We start from the raw sequence: 22,486 nt of genomic DNA on the forward strand, positions 1-22,486 counted from the left end.
TAAAGTTTAATTAACGTTAGAGCATTCAATAAACAATTAAATTGTGTACATACCCCTTCCAAATCAGTGTTGCGCCAAATAAGCAGTGTTGAAATGTAAACATGCATTCCAGTGTTTTATGAAACCGGAAGCGGCTATACATCACTTCCGGTTTTGTTAATACTTGTAAATCACAAATTACATTGTAATAATTCTACGTTAATTACAGCAACAATTCATAGGTACATGTTTACAACACACGCTGATGTTCTGTGAAGTGTATTTTACATGTTACCTATACCCAGATCTTAACATCTAGGTCAATACGATCATTTGAGATCCATGACAACAGTACACAGACGAGCATACGTTTTATATGCAAACACATTGTTTTAAATGCTCTTGAGAAAGACGGCAAGCCTGTTGAAACACAAAAAGCTGGAGGATATTCTTCTTATTCACCTGGAGTCGTTTATTCCAATTATACTCTGTGAGTATCTACACCAGAGCTTTCCAAACTTCTCATGTTGGTGACACACTTTTTAGACCTACATAATTTTGCGACACAGTAATTCAGTTGTACTAGTAAAAAGTAGATTAAACTAACTTGTTTTAAGAGATACGGACACATACATAAATGATAAAATAATTAAATGTTTTTACAAGTAACAGTAAGTATATGCAAGAATAAAAAAAAGTTTAATAACACCAATAGCTACTTACTATTTTAATGGGATGTATGAGGTTGATAGGATGAACACAGTTTCTGAATATTTGGTGTAATATTAGATAAAGACACTCACGCTTCATCATCAAGCATGAAGCTTCCACTTCCTATCCATATATCAAGAGCAGGAGCAGCAATGCACTACTGGGAGCTAGTTGCAAAAAAACCCCACTGACTTCAGCTCAGCATTTAAGCTGCCGCCCTCAGAGCTCGGTGAGTCTGATTGACTACTGCCCGCGCTGCAAACACACTGCTCTCCCACTCCCTGACTACACATGCAGTCACGAGCCAATTAAGGAGACTACACGTGCAGTCAGGAGCCAATGTGCCGCCAATGGGAATAGTTTCAGTTCCCACTGAGCTGCGCCAATAGGTTAAGATGATCTGTGACCCCCTAGGTATCAATCACGTGTCAACCATGTGATATGCGTAGCAGGCAGGCGGAAAGTCAGAAACCAAAAAAAAAAATTAAAAAAAAATTTGTGCTGAAGCAGGGACACACCTACACACTGCTGCAGACACACTAGTGTGTCCCGACACACAGTTTGGAAAGCACTGATCTACACTTAATCATTATGGTGTTTGGATGCACTAGGCCACTGTGATTTTTATCAACAATAGGAACCACTATACCCCATTAAGATTGTGGAAAAGTTTTGGAGAGATCGAGGGATATAGCAGTGAATCCTTTGATACCCCCTGTGAACCAGCTCCTCCTTCTGCGAATACATATCTAGCAAACAGCCTTTGGGAGAGTCTGTTAGAAGGCAGCAGTTCTACCACCTGAGGGGAGTTCATATCCGTATTGTATACATATTTCTTGTTTGGATCATTTGAGATTGTCTGTGTACTGTTGTCATGGATCTCAAATGATCGTATTGACCTAGATGTTAAGATCTGGGTATAGGTAACATGTAAAATACACTTCACAGAACATCAGCGTGTTTTGTAAACATGTACCTATGAATTGTTGCTGTAATTAATGTAGAATTATTACACTGTATTTTGTGATTTACAAGTATTAACAAAACCAGAAGTGATGTATAGCCGCTTCTGGTTTCACAAAACACTTGAACACGTTTGTCTTTCAACACTGCTTGTTTGGCGTCACATTGATTTGGAAGGGGTATGTACACCATTTAATTGTTTATTGAATGCACTATGAAAGGGTTGTTTGTGTTCACATTTATTGTTCTGATGAAGGGAATGTAAGCTTCCCCGAAACGTTAATTAAACTATAGGATTAGTATTATAGGACATAACTGCACCCAAGTAGCTGCTGTTTGGTGGGTGGATCTGCAGATTGGAACATTTTATATATATATATATATATATATATATATATATATATATATATACACACACACACCCACCCACCAAATGTTGGGCACAAGAGGTAGCATTTTATATAGCTGTCCAGCCAGTAGAGGGTTAATAACACAGCGATACAAATAATATTTATGTATACCATTTTAATTAGAGGTAAAGCTTCTTATACAGAACAGTATTGCAAATACAGGCATCTCCCAACCATAGAAAGCACAATCTTTACCATCTTTGAATTTCATCATGTGCAGTAATTTTTCATATTCAGTGACATCACAGTAAGAGACGTCATAGGAAGAAATGTCACATAAAGTAAGGCAATATGCAAAAACAGGCTTTTAAACGTGTTAAAGAATAAAAGGAATTCCTTTACTTTAGAATCTGTACCAGTAAACGGAAAACAGTCTGCATCACTAGTCAAAATGTACTAAAGTGTCTGATTTAAACAAATAATACATGTGCACACATATTTACAAAACTTTTACTATTAACAGTTATTAATACTTCCAAAAGACCATCGCCTAGATTTAGAGTTCTGTGTTAGCCGTCAAAAGCAGCGTTAAGGGGTCCTAACGCTGCTTTTGGCCGCCCGCTGGTATTTAGAGTCAGGCAGGAAAGGGTCTAACGCTCACTTTCCAGCCGTGACTTTTCCATACCGCAGATCCCCTTACGCCAATTGCGTATCCTATCTTTTCAATGGGATCTTCCTAACGCTGGTATTTACAGTCTTGGCTGAAGTGAGCGGTAGACCCTCTACCGACAAGACTCCTAACGCCCATGGAAAGGCTGTAGTTAAGAGCTTTATGGGCTAACGCCGGTATATAAAGCTCTTAACTACAGTGCTCTAAAGTATACTAACACCCATAAACCGAGGCCCCCCCACATCGCTGCCACTATAATAAATATTTTTAACCCCTAATCTGCCGACCGCACATCGCCGCCACCTACATTATCCCTATGAACCCCTAATCTGCTGCCCCTAACCTCGCCGACACCTACATAATATTTATTAACCCCTAATCTGCCCCCCCCAACGTCGCCGCTACCTTACCTACACTTATTAACCCCTAATCTGCCGACCGGACCTCGCCGCCACTATAATAAATGTATTAACCCCTAAACCGCCACACTCCCGCCTCGCAAAAACTAGAATAAATAGTATTAACCCCTAATCTGCCCCCCCCCCCAACGTTGCTGCCACCTAACTTCAAGTATTAACCCCTAATCTGCCGACCGGACCTCGCCGCTACTATAATAAATGTATTAACCCCTAAAGCTAAGTCTAACCCTAACCCTAACACCCCCCTAAATTAAATATAAATTTAATCTAACGAAATAAATTAACTCTTATTAACTAAAGTATTCCTATTTAAAAATAAATACTTACCTGTAAAATAAACCCTAACATAGCTACAATATAATGAATAATTATATTGTATCTATTTTAGGATTTATATTTATTTTACAGGCAACTTTGTATTTATTTCAACTAGGTACAATAGCTATTAAATAGTTATTAACTATTTAATAGCTACCTAGTTAAAATAATTACCAAATTACCTGTAAAATAAATCCTAACCTAAGTTACAATTAAACCTAACACTATACTATCATTAAATTAATTAAATTAATTACCTACAATTACATACAATTAAATAAACTAAACTAAATTACAAAAAAAAACCCCCACTAAATTACAAAAATAAAAAAACATTGCAAGAATATTAGGCTAATTACACCTACTCTAAGCCCACCAAATAAAATAAAAAAGCCCCCCAAAATATTAAAGGTCCCTACCCTATTCTAAATTAAAAAGTAATCAGCTCATTTACCAGCCCTTAAAAAGGGCTTTTTGCGGGGCATGCCCCAAAGTAATCAGCTCTTTTGCCTGTAAAAAAAAATACAACCCCCCCCAACATTAAAACCCACCACCCACATACCCCTACTCTAACCCAAACCCCCCTTAAATAAACCTAACACTAACCCCCTGAAGATCTCCCTACCTTGAGTCGTCTTCACCCAGCAGGGCCGAAGTCTTCATCCGATAAGGCAGAAGAGGACATCCAGACCGGCAGAAGTCTTCATCCTATCCGGGCAGAAGAGGACATCCGGACCGGCAGACATCTTCATCCAAGCGGCATCTTCTATCTTCATCCATCCGGAGCGGAGCCATCTTCTTTCCAGCCGACGCGGATCCATCCTCTTCAACCGACGCCTACTCGCTGAATGAAGGTTCCTTTAAATGAAGTCATCCAAGATGGCGTCCCTCTAATTCCGATTGGCTGATAGGATTCTATCAGCCAATTGGAATTAAGGTAGGAAAAATCTGATTGGCTGATTGAATCAGCCAATCAGATTCAAGTTCAATCCGATTGGCTGATCCAATCAGCCAATCAGATTGAGCTCGCATTCTATTGGCTGATTCGAACAGCCAATAAAATCTGTACCAGTTAACTGTCCAGCTCTTAAATATTATCACTTCCCTATATATTATACTATTGCAGGGCTCAGCTGAGTGCTTAAACACACAAGGAACTGAAGTGACACAAAACTACCTTAGTTCCACTGTCCTAATAGCCAGCAGCAATGCTTCCTAAGTTATACTGGACTAATGACTCTGAGAGCAGAGATGCAGGGGAGGGGCTAGGCTGCAGTGTGTGAAATTACTATAAACAGAAGGAGGGACACAGCAAACACTCAGGACTAGATTTATCAAGCTGAGGCAGACAGGGGCGCATATACGAGCCCTTGTCCACCGCAGCTCGCCTCTGGCAGGGCGAATTTCCCTGGAGGAATTTATCATTGCACACGAGCGCTATTAGCGCTCGCGTGCAATCCCGTCCCCTGCCTGCGCACAGCCAATCACGCACTGGCAGGAGCTGTCAATCTCCCCGTTCGGACTAGATGAGTGCTGCTTTTTAAATACGGCGAGCAGGTTCTCTTGTGAGAACCTGCAACCTTAGGGGCTCAAAGGCTGGCGAGAGCCTTTGATAAATCGACCCCTCAGTGTAGCTAATCTTCTTACTGTGTGATTATTCACAGCACCGAAGTGGGGGAGCTGTTGAGGGTGCCAGGAATAAGACTGAGATGAGAAGTGCAAAAATAATCACACCTTTATTAATAGCAAAAAATAATAAAAAGTCCACAAGTCAAATAACAAGCCAGGAATCAAAACCAGAGCTGGTAGTCAGACGAGCCGAGTCAGGAGCCAAAGCGAGTAGTCAGAGGAGCCGGAATCAGGAACAAGGAGAACAGCAGAGTCAGGAACAAGCCAGGGATCAGGAACCAGGAGGCATGTCAGACAACCAGGTAATACACAGGAGCTCTAACAAACAGGTCTGAGACAACGCAAGGGCAAAGCATACTGAACAGAGGCCCTTTAAATAATAAGTGATGACATCACAATTCTGAGACTGCATCCTGTCTCACACGAATGATGTATACCAGTCTGGCCATAAAAGGAAGTGCAGGAAATGAGCAGCTTCACACAGTATGCACCAGAGTCAGCAAGAGAGGTGAGTAAAATGGCTGCCAGCAGCACATGGCAAACAAAACAGGGAAAAAACTCTAACAGTACCCTCCCCTCAACGACCCCTCCCCCGCGGGAGGACAAAAGACTTATTGGGGAAATGGGCATGGAAGGCACAGAGGAGGGCGGGAGAATGAACATCAGAGGAGGGAACCCATGAATGCTCCTCCAGACCGTAGCCCCTCCAGTGAAAACAAAATACTGCACGCGGCCCCTGGACATACGAGAGTCAATAATGCTGCTGACCTTATACTCCTCATGGTTGTCAACAAAGATAGGACGGGGACGAGGCAACACAGTGGTAAACCGATTACAAACCAATGGTTTCAAGAGGGAGACATGAAAAACATTGGAGATGCGCATTGCAGGAGGAAGGTCAAGAGCGTAGGCCACAGGATTGACCCGTCGGAGTATTCAAAAAGGACCAACATAACGGGGAGCCAGTTTATTGGAAGGCACATGAAGGTTCAAGTTGCGGGAGGACAGCCAAACTCTCTCACCAACCTGGTAGGAAGGCGCGGGCAGATGCCTACGATTAGCCTGGAACTTTTGGCGCTGCATAGAGCGATGAAGGCAGTCCTGAATCAGCACCCACGTGGAACGGAGTTGCCGGAGATGCTCCTCCAAAGCTGGAATACCCTGAGACATTAATGAATCGGACAACAAGGATGGTTCAAACCCAAAATTCGCCATGAACGGGGATAACTTGGAGGAAGCACTAATAGCACTATTACGAGCAAACTCTGCCCAAGGTAACAGTTCAGACCAATTATTGTGGTGATCTGAGACATAGCAACGGAGGAACTGTTCCAGAGCTTGATTAGACCGTTCCGCAGCCCCATTGGATTGAGGGTGATATGCTGAGGAGAAGGAAAGCTGGATCCCCATTTGAGCACAAAAGGAACGCCAAAATCTGGAGACAAACTGGCTACCCCAGTCCGACACTATCTCCTTGGGTAACCCATGTAAACGGAAGACCTCCCAGGCAAAAATTTAAGCAAGCTCCTGAGCGGTAGGCAACTTCTTCAAGGGAATGCAATGTGACATTTTAGAAAAACAGTCAACCACCATAAGGATAACAGTATTGCCATTGGAAACAGGGAGCTTGACAATGAAGTCCATGGAAAGATGTGTCCAAGGACGCTCACCATTAGCAATAGGTTAAAGAAGACCCACAGGAAGACGTCAAGGAGTCTTATGCTGTGCACAAACTGAGCAGGAGGCAACATACACAGCAACATCAGAACGAAGACCACCAGAATTGTCGAGTGACAGACCAAATCATTTGGTTCTTGCCTGGGTGACCTGCGGCTTTAGGATAGTGGTAAGTGTGCAAAAGTTTAGTTCGAAAGATTCTCAGGAACAAAACACTTACCACTAGGTTTCTCAGGAGGTGCATTGGTTTGTGCAGCCAGGATCTCCTCCCCCAAGGGAGAAGTCAAATTAGTACGTATGGTAGCCAAAGATAGGACGGGGACGAGGCAACACAGTGGTAAACCGATTACAAACCAATGGTTTCAAGAGGGAGACATGAAAAACATTGGAGATGCGCATTGCAGGAGGAAGGTCAAGAGCGTAGGCCACAGGATTGACCCGTCGGAGTATTCAAAAAGGACCAACATAACGGGGAGCCAGTTTATTGGAAGGCACATGAAGGTTCAAGTTGCGGGAGGACAGCCAAACTCTCTCACCAACCTGGTAGGAAGGCGCGGGCAGATGCCTACGATTAGCCTGGAACTTTTGGCGCTGCATAGAGCGATGAAGGCAGTCCTGAATCAGCACCCACGTGGAACGGAGTTGCCGGAGATGCTCCTCCAAAGCTGGAATACCCTGAGACATTAATGAATCGGACAACAAGGATGGTTCAAACCCAAAATTCGCCATGAACGGGGATAACTTGGAGGAAGCACTAATAGCACTATTACGAGCAAACTCTGCCCAAGGTAACAGTTCAGACCAATTATTGTGGTGATCTGAGACATAGCAACGGAGGAACTGTTCCAGAGCTTGATTAGACCGTTCCGCAGCCCCATTGGATTGAGGGTGATATGCTGAGGAGAAGGAAAGCTGGATCCCCATTTGAGCACAAAAGGAACGCCAAAATCTGGAGACAAACTGGCTACCCCAGTCCGACACTATCTCCTTGGGTAACCCATGTAAACGGAAGACCTCCCAGGCAAAAATTTAAGCAAGCTCCTGAGCGGTAGGCAACTTCTTCAAGGGAATGCAATGTGACATTTTAGAAAAACAGTCAACCACCATAAGGATAACAGTATTGCCATTGGAAACAGGGAGCTTGACAATGAAGTCCATGGAAAGATGTGTCCAAGGACGCTCACCATTAGCAATAGGTTAAAGAAGACCCACAGGAAGACGTCAAGGAGTCTTATGCTGTGCACAAACTGAGCAGGAGGCAACATACACAGCAACATCAGAACGAAGACCACCAGAATTGTCGAGTGACAGACCAAATCATTTGGTTCTTGCCTGGGTGACCTGCGGCTTTAGGATAGTGGTAAGTGTGCAAAAGTTTAGTTCGAAAGATTCTCAGGAACAAAACACTTACCACTAGGTTTCTCAGGAGGTGCATTGGTTTGTGCAGCCAGGATCTCCTCCCCCAAGGGAGAAGTCAAATTAGTACGTATGGTAGCCAAAATATGGTCAGGAGGTATAACTGGAGTAGGTACAGACTCCTCCTTGGACAGAGGCGAACATTGTCGAGAGAGGGCATCAGCCCTAACATTCTTACTACCAGGCAGGTAGGACACCACATGATTAAACCGAGACAAAAATAGCACCCATCTGGCCTGTCGGGGCGACAAACGTTTTGCTTCAGATAGATAAGTTAAATTCTTGTGGTCAGTAAGAATGACAGGGTTAGGATGAGCCAGAACTGGAGCAGCATCAAAGGCAGTCTTAAGACTATCAAAGGCCTTAATGACAGTAGGTGACCAATGGAGTGGATCATTCTCTTTACAGGTCATGTCTGTGATAGGTTTGACCAAGGAAGAAAAGTTTTTAATAAACTTTCTATAGTAATTGGCGAACCCCCAAAAAAGTTGAATAGACCGAAGACCAACTGGGCGAGGCCACTGCAGAACTGCAGATAACTTGTCAGGATCCATGGAGAACCCTGCAACGGAGAATAACATAACCTAGGAAGGTTATTTGAGTCTGATGGAACTCACATTTCTCGAGTTTACAAAACAGGCCGTTCTCACGTAGTCTCTGAAGAACCCGTGTAACATCAGAACGATGAACCTCAAGTGTGGGTGAATGTATGAGGATGTCGTCTAAGTACACCACAACACACTGTTGCAACATATCTAGTAGGACATCATTAATAAATTCCTGGAAAACAGCAGGAGCATTACATACGCCAAATGGCATTACAAGATACTCATAATGCCCGCTCCTGGTGTTAAATGCTGTTTTCCATTTGTAGCCCTCCTTGATCCTAATGAGATTGTACGCTCCACTGACCGTAGCTCCCTTGAGGTGGTCAAAGAGTTCCATAATGAGCAGAATAGGGTAAGCATTCTTAATGGTAAGACGATTAAGACCCCTATAATCGACGCATGGTCTTAGCTCGCCATCCTTTTTCTTCATAAAGAAGAAGCCAGCCCCTGCAGGAGAGTAGGATTTGCAGATGATCCCCCGTGACAGAGCATCAGCAACATACTCCTCCATAGCACAATTCTCCGCAACAGACAGAGGGTAAACCTGGCCACGAGGAGGAATGGCTCCGGGTTGCAGGTCTATGGCACAATCAGAAGACCGGTGAGGAGGCAACGTACCGGCTCGCACCTTGTCAAAAATATCTAGGAACTCTCGGTACTCCTCTGGCAATTGAGATATCGAAGAAGTGCACAAGACTTTAACTGGTTTCTGAAGACTAGTGGAAATACATTGCGGGGACCACAAAAAAATTTCAGACCTGCGCCAGTCGAGACTGGGATTGTGCTTTTGGAGCCAGGGATAACCCAGAACAACCGGAAAATGCGGAAGAGTTTATCACCTGTAACTGGAGGGTTTCAAAATGGAGAGCCCCAACAGCCATGGATAACGGAGCAGTTTCGTGAGTAACGAGTGCGGGCTGAAGGGGCCTGCCATCAATGGCCTCAATAGCAAGCGGAACGGACCGAGGCAAGACAGGAATGGAGTGCTTTGATACAAAAGCACTGTCAATGAAATAGCCCGCAGCACCGGAGTCAACAAGAGCCTGACTATGGAGGAGTCCACCCATGAAAGGCTAACCGTGACCAAAGGTTTCTCTTTTAGTGGTTCCGGGGGCGAGGATAAACCACCCAAGGTCTGCCCCCGACAGGACCTTAGGTGTGAAGTTTCCCGGCCGTGTAGGACAAGACTTCAAAAGGTGGCCCTGTAACCCACAATAGAGGCAGAGCCCCTCCCTCCACCTAAAGGCCCTCTCTGCCGCGGAGAGACACGTGAATCCCAACTGCATTGGCTCAGCAGTACCTGGTGACTTGGGACCAGGAGGCATGGGAGGAGAGGGAGGCATGGGTGGGAACGAACATGTAGGAGACAACGGAACAGTAGGCTTCCGCAAGCGCTCCTTGAAAGAGGGCCTCTCACTTAGTCTGATGTCAATTAGGATCAAAAAAGACACCAATGCCTCGAGATCTTCTGGTAAATCTCTGGCAGAAACTTTGTCTTTAATCGCCTCAGAGAGCCCATAAAAGAAGGCGGCAACAAGGGCTTCATTGTTCCAACCTACCTCTGCGGCAAGCGTACGGAACTCAATGGCATACTGAGCAACAGATCTTGTACCTTGCTGAATGGACATGAGTTGTTTAGCAGCAGAGGAGGAGCGAGCTGGAACATCAAATACCCTTCGAAAGGAGGCCACAAATTCAGGGTAATTTGAAATCACAGGTTTATTAGTCTCCCACAAGGGATTAGCCCAGGCAAGAGCTGTGTCAGAGAGTAACGAGATGAGAAATCCCACCTTAGCTCTGTCAGAGGGAAACGCCTGAGGTAACATCTCAAAGTAAATTCCCACCTGGTTCAAAAAACCTCTGCACTGATTAGGATCGCCTCCATATCGCTGAGGTAGAGGTGCAGAACCGGACATGCTCCTGGTAGGACTAGGTGCAGCAGCGGAAACAGGAGCAGCCATAACTTGCGGGACACTTTGGTCCAAATGTGCAGTGCGAGTCAGCAGGGTTGGCAGGGCTAGTGCAAATTGATCCAAGCGGTGATCCTGTTCATCCATCCTGGAAATTATGGCAGATAAAGGTAGATTATTAGCACCATCAGGATTGTTGGCCCTTGCGTAATGTAAGGATGCCAGGAATAAGACTGAGACGAGAAGTGCAAAAATAATCACACCTTTATTAATAGCAAAAAATAATAAAAAGTCCACAAGTCAAATAACAAGCCAGGAATCAAAACCAGAGCTGGTAGTCAGACGAGCTGAGTCAGGAGCCAAAACGAGTAGTCAGATGAGCCGGAATCAGGAACAAGGAGAACAGCAGAGTCAGGAACAAGCCAGGGATCAGGAACCAGGAGGGATGTCAGACAACCAGGTAATACACAGGCACTCTCACAAACAGGTCTGAGACAACGCAAGGGCAAAGCATACTGAACAGAGGCCCTTTAAATAATAAGTGATGACATCACAATTCTGAGACTCTATCCTATCTCACACGGATGATGTATACCAGTCTGGCCATAAAAGGAAGTGCAGGAAATGAGCAGCATCACACAGTATGCACCAGAGTCAGCAAGAGAGGTGAGTAAAATGGCTGCCAGCAGCACATGGCAAACACAACAGGGAAAAAACCCTGACAGAGGGCAACTGGATTTTTTTTTATTATTTAGTCTTACAGCAGTTTTCATATTTTTCCACTGTGTGTAGGAAGTGGTGTATGTTTAAAACTCATGCTAAAATCAATAAGCTGCAGACGATACAGAATGCTAAAGTATGAAGATTACTATAAGTCTAAATAATTCAAAAATGCAAACAATACATTATTTACAGTAGTAGTCAAGATATTAGCACAGCTCCTTACCTAGTGTAGAGTGTTGTAATTGTTTTTTCTTCTGATTTGTGGCAGTTTAAACATCAATCACTCAGAGAATGTGCAGCAAGGAGTCCCTGTCTAGACCTGCTCTGTGTGATCAAGCAGAGTACTTACTGCATGAACAGCACATAATTTATGATGATCACAGGGAAGGGGGAGGGTTGCACCACTACACTACAAAAATATAAATAAAATAATAATTTTAAAAAATACTGGGTACGGGCAGACTGCTGCCAGTACCTAAGATGGCCACCAGTAGTAAAAGGAGCAGGGTTAAAGAGCTGTTTGGTGGTGGGGATCAGAGTGGTGGGAGGGTTGAAGAGTGAGCACTACACTATGAGGACAATAATAATAATAATTGCCCCAAAGTAAACAGCTCTATTGCCAGCCCTTAAAAGGGCTTTTTGCGGGCCATTGCCCTAAAGTAACCAGCTCTTTTACCAGCCCTTAAAAGGGCTTTTTGCGGGGCATTGTCACAAAGTAATCAGCTCTTTTGCCTCTAATCTAAATCCCCCTACACCACCGCCACCTATAATAAATGTATTACCCCTAATCTAATCCCCCTACACCGCCGCCACCTATAATAAATGTATTACCCCCTAATCTAATCCCCCTACACCGCCGCCACCTATATTAACTATCTTAACCCTAATTATATTAGGGTTAATATAGTTATTATATTATATATAAAAACTATATTAACGCTAATTATATTAGGATTAATATAGTTAATATAGTTATTATATTATATATATATATTAACTATAATAACCCTATCTAACTCTAACACCCCTAACTTAATTATTATCGGAATTAAGGTAGGAATATTCTGATTGGCTGATGGAATCAGCCAATCAGAATCAAGTTCAATCCGATTGGCTGATCCAATCAGCCAATCAGATTGAGCTCGCATTCTATTGGCTGATCGGAACAGCCAATAGAATGCAAGCTCAATCTGATTGGCTGATTGGATCAGCCAGACGGATTGAACTTGAATCTCATTGGCTGATTGAATCAGCCAATCAGATTTTCTTGCCTTAATTCCGATTGGCTGATAGAATCCTATCAGCCAATCGGAATTCGAGGGACGCCATCTTGGATGACGTCATTTAAGGAAACTTCATTCGCCTTTCATTTGTCGGGCCAGCTGGATGTTCCGCGTCGGAGGTCGGAAGAAAGAAGATTGAAGATGCCGCTTGGAGGAAGACTTCGCCCCGATGGAGGACCTCTTCTTTGCTGCTTGGATGAAGACATCGCCGGGATGGAAGACCTCTTCTTTGCCGCTTGAATGAAGACATCGCCGGGATGGAGGACCACATCTGGATGAAGAGTTCGGCCCGGCTGGGTGAAGACGACTCAAGGTAGGGAGATCTTCTGGGGGTTAGTGTTAGTTTTTTTTAAGGGGGGTTTGGGTGGGTTTAGAGTAGGCGTATGTGGGTGGTGGGTTATAATATTGGGGGGTGGTATTGTGTTTTTTTTTACAGGCAAAAGAGCTGATTACTTTGGGGAAATGCCCCGCAAAAAGCCATTTTAAGGGCTGGTAAAAGAGCTGGTTACTTTTTAATTTAGAATAGGGTAGGGCATTTTTTTTATTTTGGGGGGCTTTATTATTTTATTAGGGGGCTTAGATTAGGTGTAAGTAGCTTAACATTCTTGTAATCTTTTTTTATTTTTTGTAATTTAGTGTTTGTTTTTTTTGTAATTTAGTTTAGTGTATTTAATTGTATTTTAGTTTAGATATTTGTAGTTTATTTAATTTATTGATAGTGTAGGTGTATTTGTAACTTAGGTTAGGATTTATTTTACAGGTAAATTGGTAATTATTTTAACTAGGTAGCTATTAAATAGTTATTAACTATTTAATAGCTATTGTACCTAGTTAAAATAAATACCAAGTTACCTGTAAAATAAGTATAAACCGTAAAATAGCTACAATGTAATTATTAATTACATTGTAGCTATCTTAGGGTTTATTTTATAGGTAAGTATTTAGATTAAAATAGGAATAATTTAGTTAATATTATTAATATTATTTAGATTTATTTTAATAATAATTAAGTTAGGGGTGTTAGAGTTATATAATATAATAACTATATTAACCCTAATATAATTAGGGTTAATATAGTTATTATATATAATATAATAACTATATTAACTATATTAACCCTAATATAATAGGGTTAATATAGTTAATATAGGGGGGATTAGATTAGGGGGTAATACATTTATTATAGGTGGCGGCGGTGTAGGGGGATTAGATTAGGGGGTAATTCATTTATTATAGGTGGCGGCGGTGTAGGGGGATTTAGATTTGAGGCAAAAGAGCTGATTACTTTGTGACAATGCCCCGCAAAAAGCCCTTTTAAGGGCTGGTAAAAGAGCTGGTTACTTTAGGGCAATGGCCCGCAAAAAGCCCTTTTAAGGGCTGGCAATAGAGCTGTTTACTTTGGGGCAATGCCACGCAAAAAGCCCTTTTCAGGGCTATTTGTAGGGTTAGACTTAGGTTTAGTGGTAGGGATATTTTAGTATTTTAGGGGTTAATTAATTTAATATAGCTGGCGGCGGTGTAGGGGGATTAAATTAGGGGTTAATAATTTTAATATAGCTGGCGGCGGGGTAGGGGGATTAAATTAGGGATTAATAATTTTAATATAGCTGGCGGTGGGGTAGGAGCTCACATTAGGGGGTAGGTAATGTAGGTGGCGGCGGTGTAAGGAGATCACATTAGGGGGTAGGTAATGTAGGTGGCGGCGGTGTAAGGAGATCACATTAGGGGGTAGGTAATGTAGGTGGCGGCGGAGTAAGGGGCTCACATTAGGGGGTAGTTAATATAGGTGGGGCCGGTGTAAGGGGCTCACATTAGGGGGTAGGTAATGTAGGTGGCGGCGGAGTAAGGGGCTCACATTAGGAGGTAGTTAATGTAGGTGGCGGCGGGGTCCGGGAGCGGTGGTTTAGGGGTTAAATACTTTATTAGGGATTGCGGCGGGGGATCGCGGTTGACAGGTAGATAGACATTGCGCATGCGTTAGGTGTTAGGTTTTATTTTGCAGTTCGCGGTTGACAGGTAGATAGACATTGCGCATGCGTTAGGTGTTAGGTTTTATTTTGCAGGTAGTTTAGGGAGTTACGGGGCTCCAATACACAGCGTAAGGCTTACTACGTCTGCAATTTGTGGCGAGGTGAAAATGGAGTAAGATTTCTCCATTTTCGCCACGTAAGTCCTTACGCTGTATATTGGATACCAAACTGCGCTGATTTGGTATACCTGTCTATGGGCCAAAAAACTACGGCCGAAGGTAGAAATATACGAGCGTAACTTCTATGTTACGCCGTATATGTGATACCAAACCAGCGCAAATTTTGGCGTCGCCGGCTTTTGCGGGCGACGATTTATATCGGATCGGGCCCTGGATTTTTAAAAAACAAAACAAATTGATGTTTATCTTGTCCAGTGTTAACTTTTATTGAATCAGCTTTTATTTAAATGGACATAAAAGTGCACTACTGGGAGATACATTAACACATCTGATGAGCCATTGACAAGGGGCATAGGTTTGTAGCCACCAATCACAATCTAGCTTGCAGTAGTACATTGCTGAGCTGCTCCTGAGCCTACTTAGATGTGCTTTTCAACAAATGACACTAACAGAATGATAGATTTAATAACAGAAGAAAAGTCTCTTAAAATGTAATGCTCTATCTGCATAATGAAAGTCTGATTTTGATTTCATGTTATTTTTTAAAATACAAAATAGCTTAAAGTGACATTATTAAATGCAATATTTAATCTTCCCTGTAAAATGCTTAAAGGGACAGTGTTCTCCAAAATTGTTATTGTTTAAAAAGATAGATAATCCCTTTATTACTCATTCCCCAGTTTTGCACAACGAACATGGTTATTTTAATATACTTTAAACCTCTGTGCTTACCTTGTATCTAAGCCTCTTTTGACAGCCATACTCTTAAATAACTAAATGGGGTGAGCACAATGTTATCTATATGGCCCGCATGAATGAGCAGTCTTTTGTTGTCAAAAGCAAATAAAAAAGCACATGATAAGAGGCTGTCTGTAGTGGCTTAGAAACAGGCATAAATCTGGATGTTTAAATGTTATAAAGTATATTAATATAACAATATTGTTTGTGCAAAGCTGGGGAATGGGTAGTAAAGGCGTTATCTTTTTAAACAATACAAATTCTGGTATAAACCGTCCATTTAATCAATGAAAATAAAAAAATGTAAAAATACATTCTATGTATTTTGTTTGCTTTTGCTATAAAATACCTGTACCTTTTCCACTCTCTGAGACAGGCTGGAGTGACCCTTCAACATTCTACACAGTGAATGATTAGCTAAGATCACACATTTACATCTACTACTAACTAGCCACAGCAAAGGTGACCACAAACACGCAATCATTTAATATATTATATATTAATCTTTCCTTTTATTCATTATAGAAAGCATTTCCTAACAAAGTTGCTTTATACACAGCAAGAACTTAGTTTACTTTTTCGTTTGGCTATTTCAGTGCCTGAATGCATTAAATTAACTATAAACAATGGCAATCTCATTGACAACTTGATATATAGCGCATCTTTTGTCACAACCATAGACAAATGTAAGCGAATTAAATGTAGTTGATTTTGGAAACACCTCCACTCCACTCTAATGTGACAACTACTAGTAGTACTACGTATCTGAACGGTGACTGCACTGACTGAAACCTTATTGGTTAGCTATGACAGAACAGTAGTTTGCCATGTCTTAGTGTTTCATTGGCCAAACACATACGGAACTTACGGATACAAAAATGCGGATTGGTTAGTAGTAACCGGGGTGCTGCTGATGTTCTACGTTGTGATTGGCTGCGGGAGTTTCAATGCATTCTGTGTAGAGTGTCGTGTTTCTTCCGGTGTCAGAGAGAGCTGAGTGAATGGTGGTTAGTGTGCGGTTCTTCATTATTGAAGTGTAACCGAGGCCGGTGTTGGTTTCATGCGGTTAAAACAGACGTTTCTGTAACATAATCTTTTGGAGGGTCCTTTGCCGGTTGGAGCCATGAGGATCGGTCCTCAATATGTCAGTGGCTTGTGCTTCCTGCTGGTGTACCTTATGGATGCTGTGATAGCTGGGTAAGGGTCCCTTTAAAAATGATTCCAATATTTCAAACGCTAAAACGTAGCCTTTATTGTTTTTAAAATGTGAGTATTGGATGAAGTAACTTTTTGAATGATCTAAATCTATTTTTGACACATTGCTTGATAAAGATCGCTTTAATATTCATTTTATAATACAATCCTACTGTTATATAGGAAAGGAGCCTTCTCTGTAATTACAAAATTCAATGTTCTGTTCAATTTCCAAAATGTAAATATTGTAACCGTATTTGCATATAGTGATTCCCCTCTTAGTTTAAAAAAATCCAATAAAAAGCAAATGTGTGATAAGAACATTGATTTCCTATTTGTTTGCTTTTTTCTTCTTTGTTTAACCTTTTCATTTTGTTACTATAAAGATAAACAGTGGAGTCATTGCAGAAACTTTGGTAACCTGCTTTTCTTGTAGTGGTGTAAGCAGAAGCAAATAGGTTTTACTGTAATAAATTAGAACAAGCAAATCTTTTGTTTGCACCTTCTATTATTTTATACAACCACCATTTATTTATGCTGTAGGAGTCTATCTATCTATCTATCTGGTACTTATAGAGTGCAAACTAATCACCCGTGAGGGTCTCAAGGCGCTAAGGGAAAGCAGATAGGAGGGTATGGGCGTTCAGTCAAAGAGCCAGGTTTTGAGGTCCTTTCTAAACTTTGTAATGGAGGGGGATTGTCTGAGGTGCAGCGGGAGGGTGTTCCATGTCTTTGCTGTCATGTGGGAGAAGGGTCTTCCGCCCGCTGTGGATTTGCTGACGCGGGGGATGACTGCGAGTGCTTGGTCGGCCGATCGGAGTTGTAGGGCCTTGAACACGTGGGTAAGGAGCTTCAAGGTGATTCTCTTGTTGATTGGGAGTCAGTGAAGGTTCCTTAGGTGTTCGGTGATGTCTCATTGGATAGGGATGTTGAGGATGAGTCTGGCTGAAGCATTCTGGATACGTTGGAGTCTCTTTTGGAGTTTGATGGTGGAGCCGGCGTAGAGTGTGTTGCTGTAGTTCAACCGGCTGCTGTCAAGGGCGTGGTTGACTGGTTTCGGTAGGGATCCACTTGAAGATTTTTCGTAGAAGATGTGGAAGCATGTTGAGGTGATGGCATTGATTTGTCGGTTCATGGAGAGTGAGGAGTCCAGGATGAAGTCTAGATTTCGTGCGTGGTTGGTTGGGGGGTGACCGAGGGCTGTGGGCCACCTGGAGTCATCCCATGCGGATTTATTGGGTCCCAGGTGGAAAACTTCGGTTTTGTCTGTGTTCAGTTTGAGCCAGTTGTCATTCATCCAGGCGGCGACTGCTGTCAGGCCTTCGTGGACGTTCTTTTTGGCTGTGGTGGGATCTCGGGTGAGATGATTAACTGGGTGTCGTTGGCGTAGGAGACGATGTTGAGGTTGTGGCGTCGGACGATGGCTGCAAGAGGGGCCATGTAGATGTTGAAGAGGGTGGGGCTCAGCGAAGAACCTTGCGGTACACCACAGTTGACTGGTGTGGGTTTGGAGGAGACTGGCGGGAGTCTGACTTTCTGGGTCCTGCCCATGAGGAAGGAGGTGATCCATTCTAGGGCTTTGCTGCGGATGCCGGCGTCGTGTAGGCGGGTGCGGAGGGTGTTGTGGTTGACGGTGTCAAAGGCTGCTGAGAGGTCTAGGAGGATGAGGGCAGCAGTTTACCACGGTCGAGCATGGTGTGGATGTCATCTGTGGCGGCTAGGAGGGTGGTCTCGGTGCTGTGGTTGCTTCTGAAACTGGATTGGGAGTGGTCCAGGGTGTGGTTGGCCTCAATGAGTTCAGGGGCGATGGTGTCGCTTGCTTTGTTGAATATATGATGGGGGCATGGGTCCGAGGGTGCGCCGGAGTTAATGGATTTCATGATTCTGAGGGTGTCCTCTGTGGTGAGGGGGCTCCAGATAATCAGTGGGGGGGGGGGCGACTATGGGAGGGGAGTGGGTGGTTGAGGTTGAGTTATAAGGTGTGAAACTGTCATAGATGTCGAGGATCTTGCGGTGGAAGTGTGCAGCGAGGGTATTGCAGAGGTCCTGGGAGGGTGGGATGTTGGTGGTGTCGCTGTTAGGTTTAGAGAATTCCTTGATGACTGAGAACAACTCCTTGCTGTTGTGTGTGTGTGTGTGTGTTAGAGTTCATTCTGTCTTGGATGGCTGTTTTTTTGGCGGTTTTTATGAGGTGGTGGTGGTGATTGCTTCCTTAAAGGCAGCTTTTTCCAGAAGGGTCTTGCTGGATCTCCAGGTTCTTTCCAATCGTCTGCAGTGGCGTTTGGAGTCCTGAAGGGCCGGGGTGAACCAGCTGGCCTTGTTGGTGGTTTGGCGGCTGGAAGTTTTTTTGAGGGGGGCGAGGGTGTTGGAGCAGTCTGTAATCCAGAGGTGGAGGTTGCGGGCGGAGGAGTTGGCGTCTGTGGAGGTAGGTGGGGAGGATTTGTTTAGGGTGCAGTGTAGTTGGTCTTGGGTGATGTTGTTCCAGTTTCTGCGGGGCGGGTGGTGGGTTTGTTGAAGGAGAAGTGTATGCAGTGGTGGTCAGTGCCTGTAAGAGTGGAAAGATACACTGCCACCTAGTCATACAGTTTTGCTGAAAGCTAAATAGTTTCTTTTATATAGTCCAGATATCTTTGTTTGGATTTTTTTCTAGCAAAAAAAAAAAAACAAGACTGAGTATCCTTAGTGATATTGTGCTATAAAGCACTGCTTTAACAGAAATCCCGAAATGCTCTTTTTAATAAAGGTTCAATTTTGGAGTGGAGTGCTGCCTCACCTACTGTGTTCTAATTGTAAGTGGGTCTGAGGGGACGATCCTTGAGGCTACTGCACCCTGCAACATGCTATATATGATGGGGAAACCTATAATGCCAGTGTGTTGACCTGGTTGTTTGCTACATATCACACCAAAGAAGGTACAGCTCTTAACACATTTTTATTTTATATGTGTGTGTGTATATATATATATATATATATATATATATATATATATATATATATATTCTGCAAATGTTTACATGCAGACAACCGTATCTGACTCCTAAAAAAGTATGCAACTAGCTTCTGACTATACTTAATGATTTATAAATTTCAGGAATTAATCAGTTCATGAGGCTTTCCCCATGTGGAGTTACATCAGCTGGATATTACATGAAAATACTCTGATGCAAAAAATGTCCAGCTCAATACTGAGCAATTTAGAATCTTAATTGTTTGTACATCTAAGAGTAACAGGTAAAAAGATGGAAACAGAAAGTGTAGCGTAGTAGATGCTTCTTCCCTGTAGGTGTGAGATAAAAAAACACACCCCAAAAAACATACTGGTAGCATAATTTAAAGTGAATGTAAAGTCAGTCTGCCTGCTAAACACAGCATTAAGATTTATCTGAAAATAGGTGTACTTTAATTCATGATTGTTTTAATATAGTTGTAATTGCCGAGTATTTTGTATTTTTTATATATATATATATATATTGATTGACATAGTTGGGTCGATCTTGTCAACCAAGCATTGAATCCCCCCCCCGGGGGACCAAACCCCTTTTCTCGACGTCACGTGTCCATAATGCGCTTGCGTTAGATTAGAACGCTGTTCTATCACTGATCTCAGACGCGGTTTCACATTTTACTGATGCGCTCTTTAACATTTCTTGGTCTTAGTCATTTATTCCTCAACTTGCGCGGTTGTACTGATAGCTGGGAGCGCGCAATGCCTCTACGTAAACAGAGGGTGGGACCACTGTATACGTAACATTCAATAGAATAAGGAAGTTGTGGATGGGAGGAGCTAGTCCATAAAACGGACGAAAATTGGTAATAAAAATAGAATATTTATTTGAAATTTTTGCAAAAAAAAAAAGTGGCGGTTTGAATTATATACTAAAAAGGAATTAAGATGTACGTTCAAAGGAGAGAAAATTTACATTCACTTTAAACCATACTCTAATCCATCAGCTGGTGAGTCAATCCGCAGCAGTAGTCGTATAACCCAGCAGTGCCCGTTTCTGACCAGCAGCTCTCTGTGGCTCTCAGATGGTACTTTATGTGTTTAACTCCTTTTCAAGGGTAAACGCACAGACTTGCATGGTTAGTTTATAATGAAAAACTTGCACTCGCTGGTCTTTTCAAAAAACTTTTACTGTGAAAAAGTGTAACGTTTCGGGGACAGAGTATCTACTTCCTCAGACCATTAAAAGTTTTTCACAGTAAAAGTTTTTAGAAAAGACCAATGAGTGCAAGTTTTTCATCTACTACTATCAATTCCACTAGCACCCTGGCAGTTATTTAAGAAAGTGAGAGTGCACATCTCAGCTACATTTATTTATATATATATATATATATATATATATATATATATATATATATATATATATATGTAGAAATAAGTAAAATGTGTCTCCTCAGTGTACTGAGTTGACACAAGTGATACTCTGTTGTGGGCGCTGGTCAGAAGGTGTATAGGAAATAGTGGCAGCTGTATAGGACATATACTGGGAGGGTTGTGAAGCCCTAGACAGTAAAAGAGAATATATATTCAAAGGTGGATACAGCGCCTATATGTCCAATATACTGATGTGGTATGTGAGGAATAAAGGATGGGAAAAAGCAAATAAGAACATAGAAAATAAAAGAAAAAATAAAAGAAAAATATATATATATTAAAATAAAATAACAATAAAAGGTCCAGCTAAAAATAGCATATAAAATATATAAACTCTGAAACGATGTTCATATGAGTCCTAGAAGTAATATAAATCGTAGTGAATCTCCAGATGTAGTGGTTGTATAGATATAGTTGGTATATAATACCCTTACCAGATATTACCTCAATCGAATGAGGTAAGTATGCCGCACTGGGGGTATATATAGATGATTGGGTTTCCTCCTTGTATCCTGCTTGTGGTGTTCGTTGACCTCTTGGAGTATGCAGGGATATGCCTCTGATGATGAATAGATCCCTTATACTTCCTATGGATTCGTGGTTGGCCTCTTGGAGTGCTCTTTCTGCTCTGGTATTAACTTTCTCCGGCGTGAGGATACCCAGGGAGACACAAAGGAAATATATAGTGTAATACCGTTTATTTTCTTAAAAAAGCATAAAGATACAGTTTATATCGCACTCACATTTGACATCCTCAAACAGTATGAGGTATGTATATGGCACATATAATTTAGAGGAATCCTTTCCACAGGTTAGAATGGGATACAAAATCCCCAGTCACAATTACAGACCTCGCAAAGAATTTGCATACAGCTGTGGTGTATTTCAAAGTAAGCAAAGCAGTGCAGCATAAATGGCACATAAAGCACCGCTAGTGAGACTAGCTGCAAGGAGGAGCACAATCTTATCAAAAGACAACAAAATGGAACATGAATTAAAATGTGTATACAAACAAGTCAATTCCCTAACGCGTTTCAAAGGTTTGAATCCTTCTTCTTCAGAGGGTTAGAATCCTCTGAAGAAGAAGGATTCAAACCTTTGAAACGCGTTAGGGAATTGACTTGTTTGTATACACATTTTAATTCATGTTCCATTTTGTTGTCTTTTGATAAGATTGTGCTCCTCCTTGCAGCTAGTCTCACTAGCGGTGCTTTATGTGCCATTTATGCTGCACTGCTTTGCTTACTTTGAAATACACCACAGCTGTATGCAAATTCTTTGCGAGGTCTGTAATTGTGACTGGGGATTTTGTATCCCATTCTAACCTGTGGAAAGGATTCCTCTAAATTATATGTGCCATATACATACCTC

At 42.3% G+C, this 22,486-nt stretch overlaps 1 protein-coding gene across 1 annotated transcript in view; it reads left to right on the plus strand.

Moving 5' to 3' along the window:
• The first annotated feature begins 16,511 nt into the window (after nt 1-16,511).
• DNAJB11 (DnaJ heat shock protein family (Hsp40) member B11) overlaps nt 16,512-22,486 on the plus strand; it is a 30,984-nt gene continuing 25,009 nt past the window's right edge. Inside the window, exon 1 of the mRNA XM_053698549.1 lies at nt 16,512-16,740. Within this exon, the coding sequence (XP_053554524.1) occupies nt 16,667-16,740 (74 nt within the window). The 5' untranslated portion in view covers nt 16,512-16,666. The remainder of the gene's footprint in view (nt 16,741-22,486) is intronic.

The sequence above is a fragment of the Bombina bombina genome, chromosome 1, assembly GCF_027579735.1.
Source record: "Bombina bombina isolate aBomBom1 chromosome 1, aBomBom1.pri, whole genome shotgun sequence".
Taxonomy (NCBI): domain Eukaryota; kingdom Metazoa; phylum Chordata; class Amphibia; order Anura; family Bombinatoridae; genus Bombina; species Bombina bombina.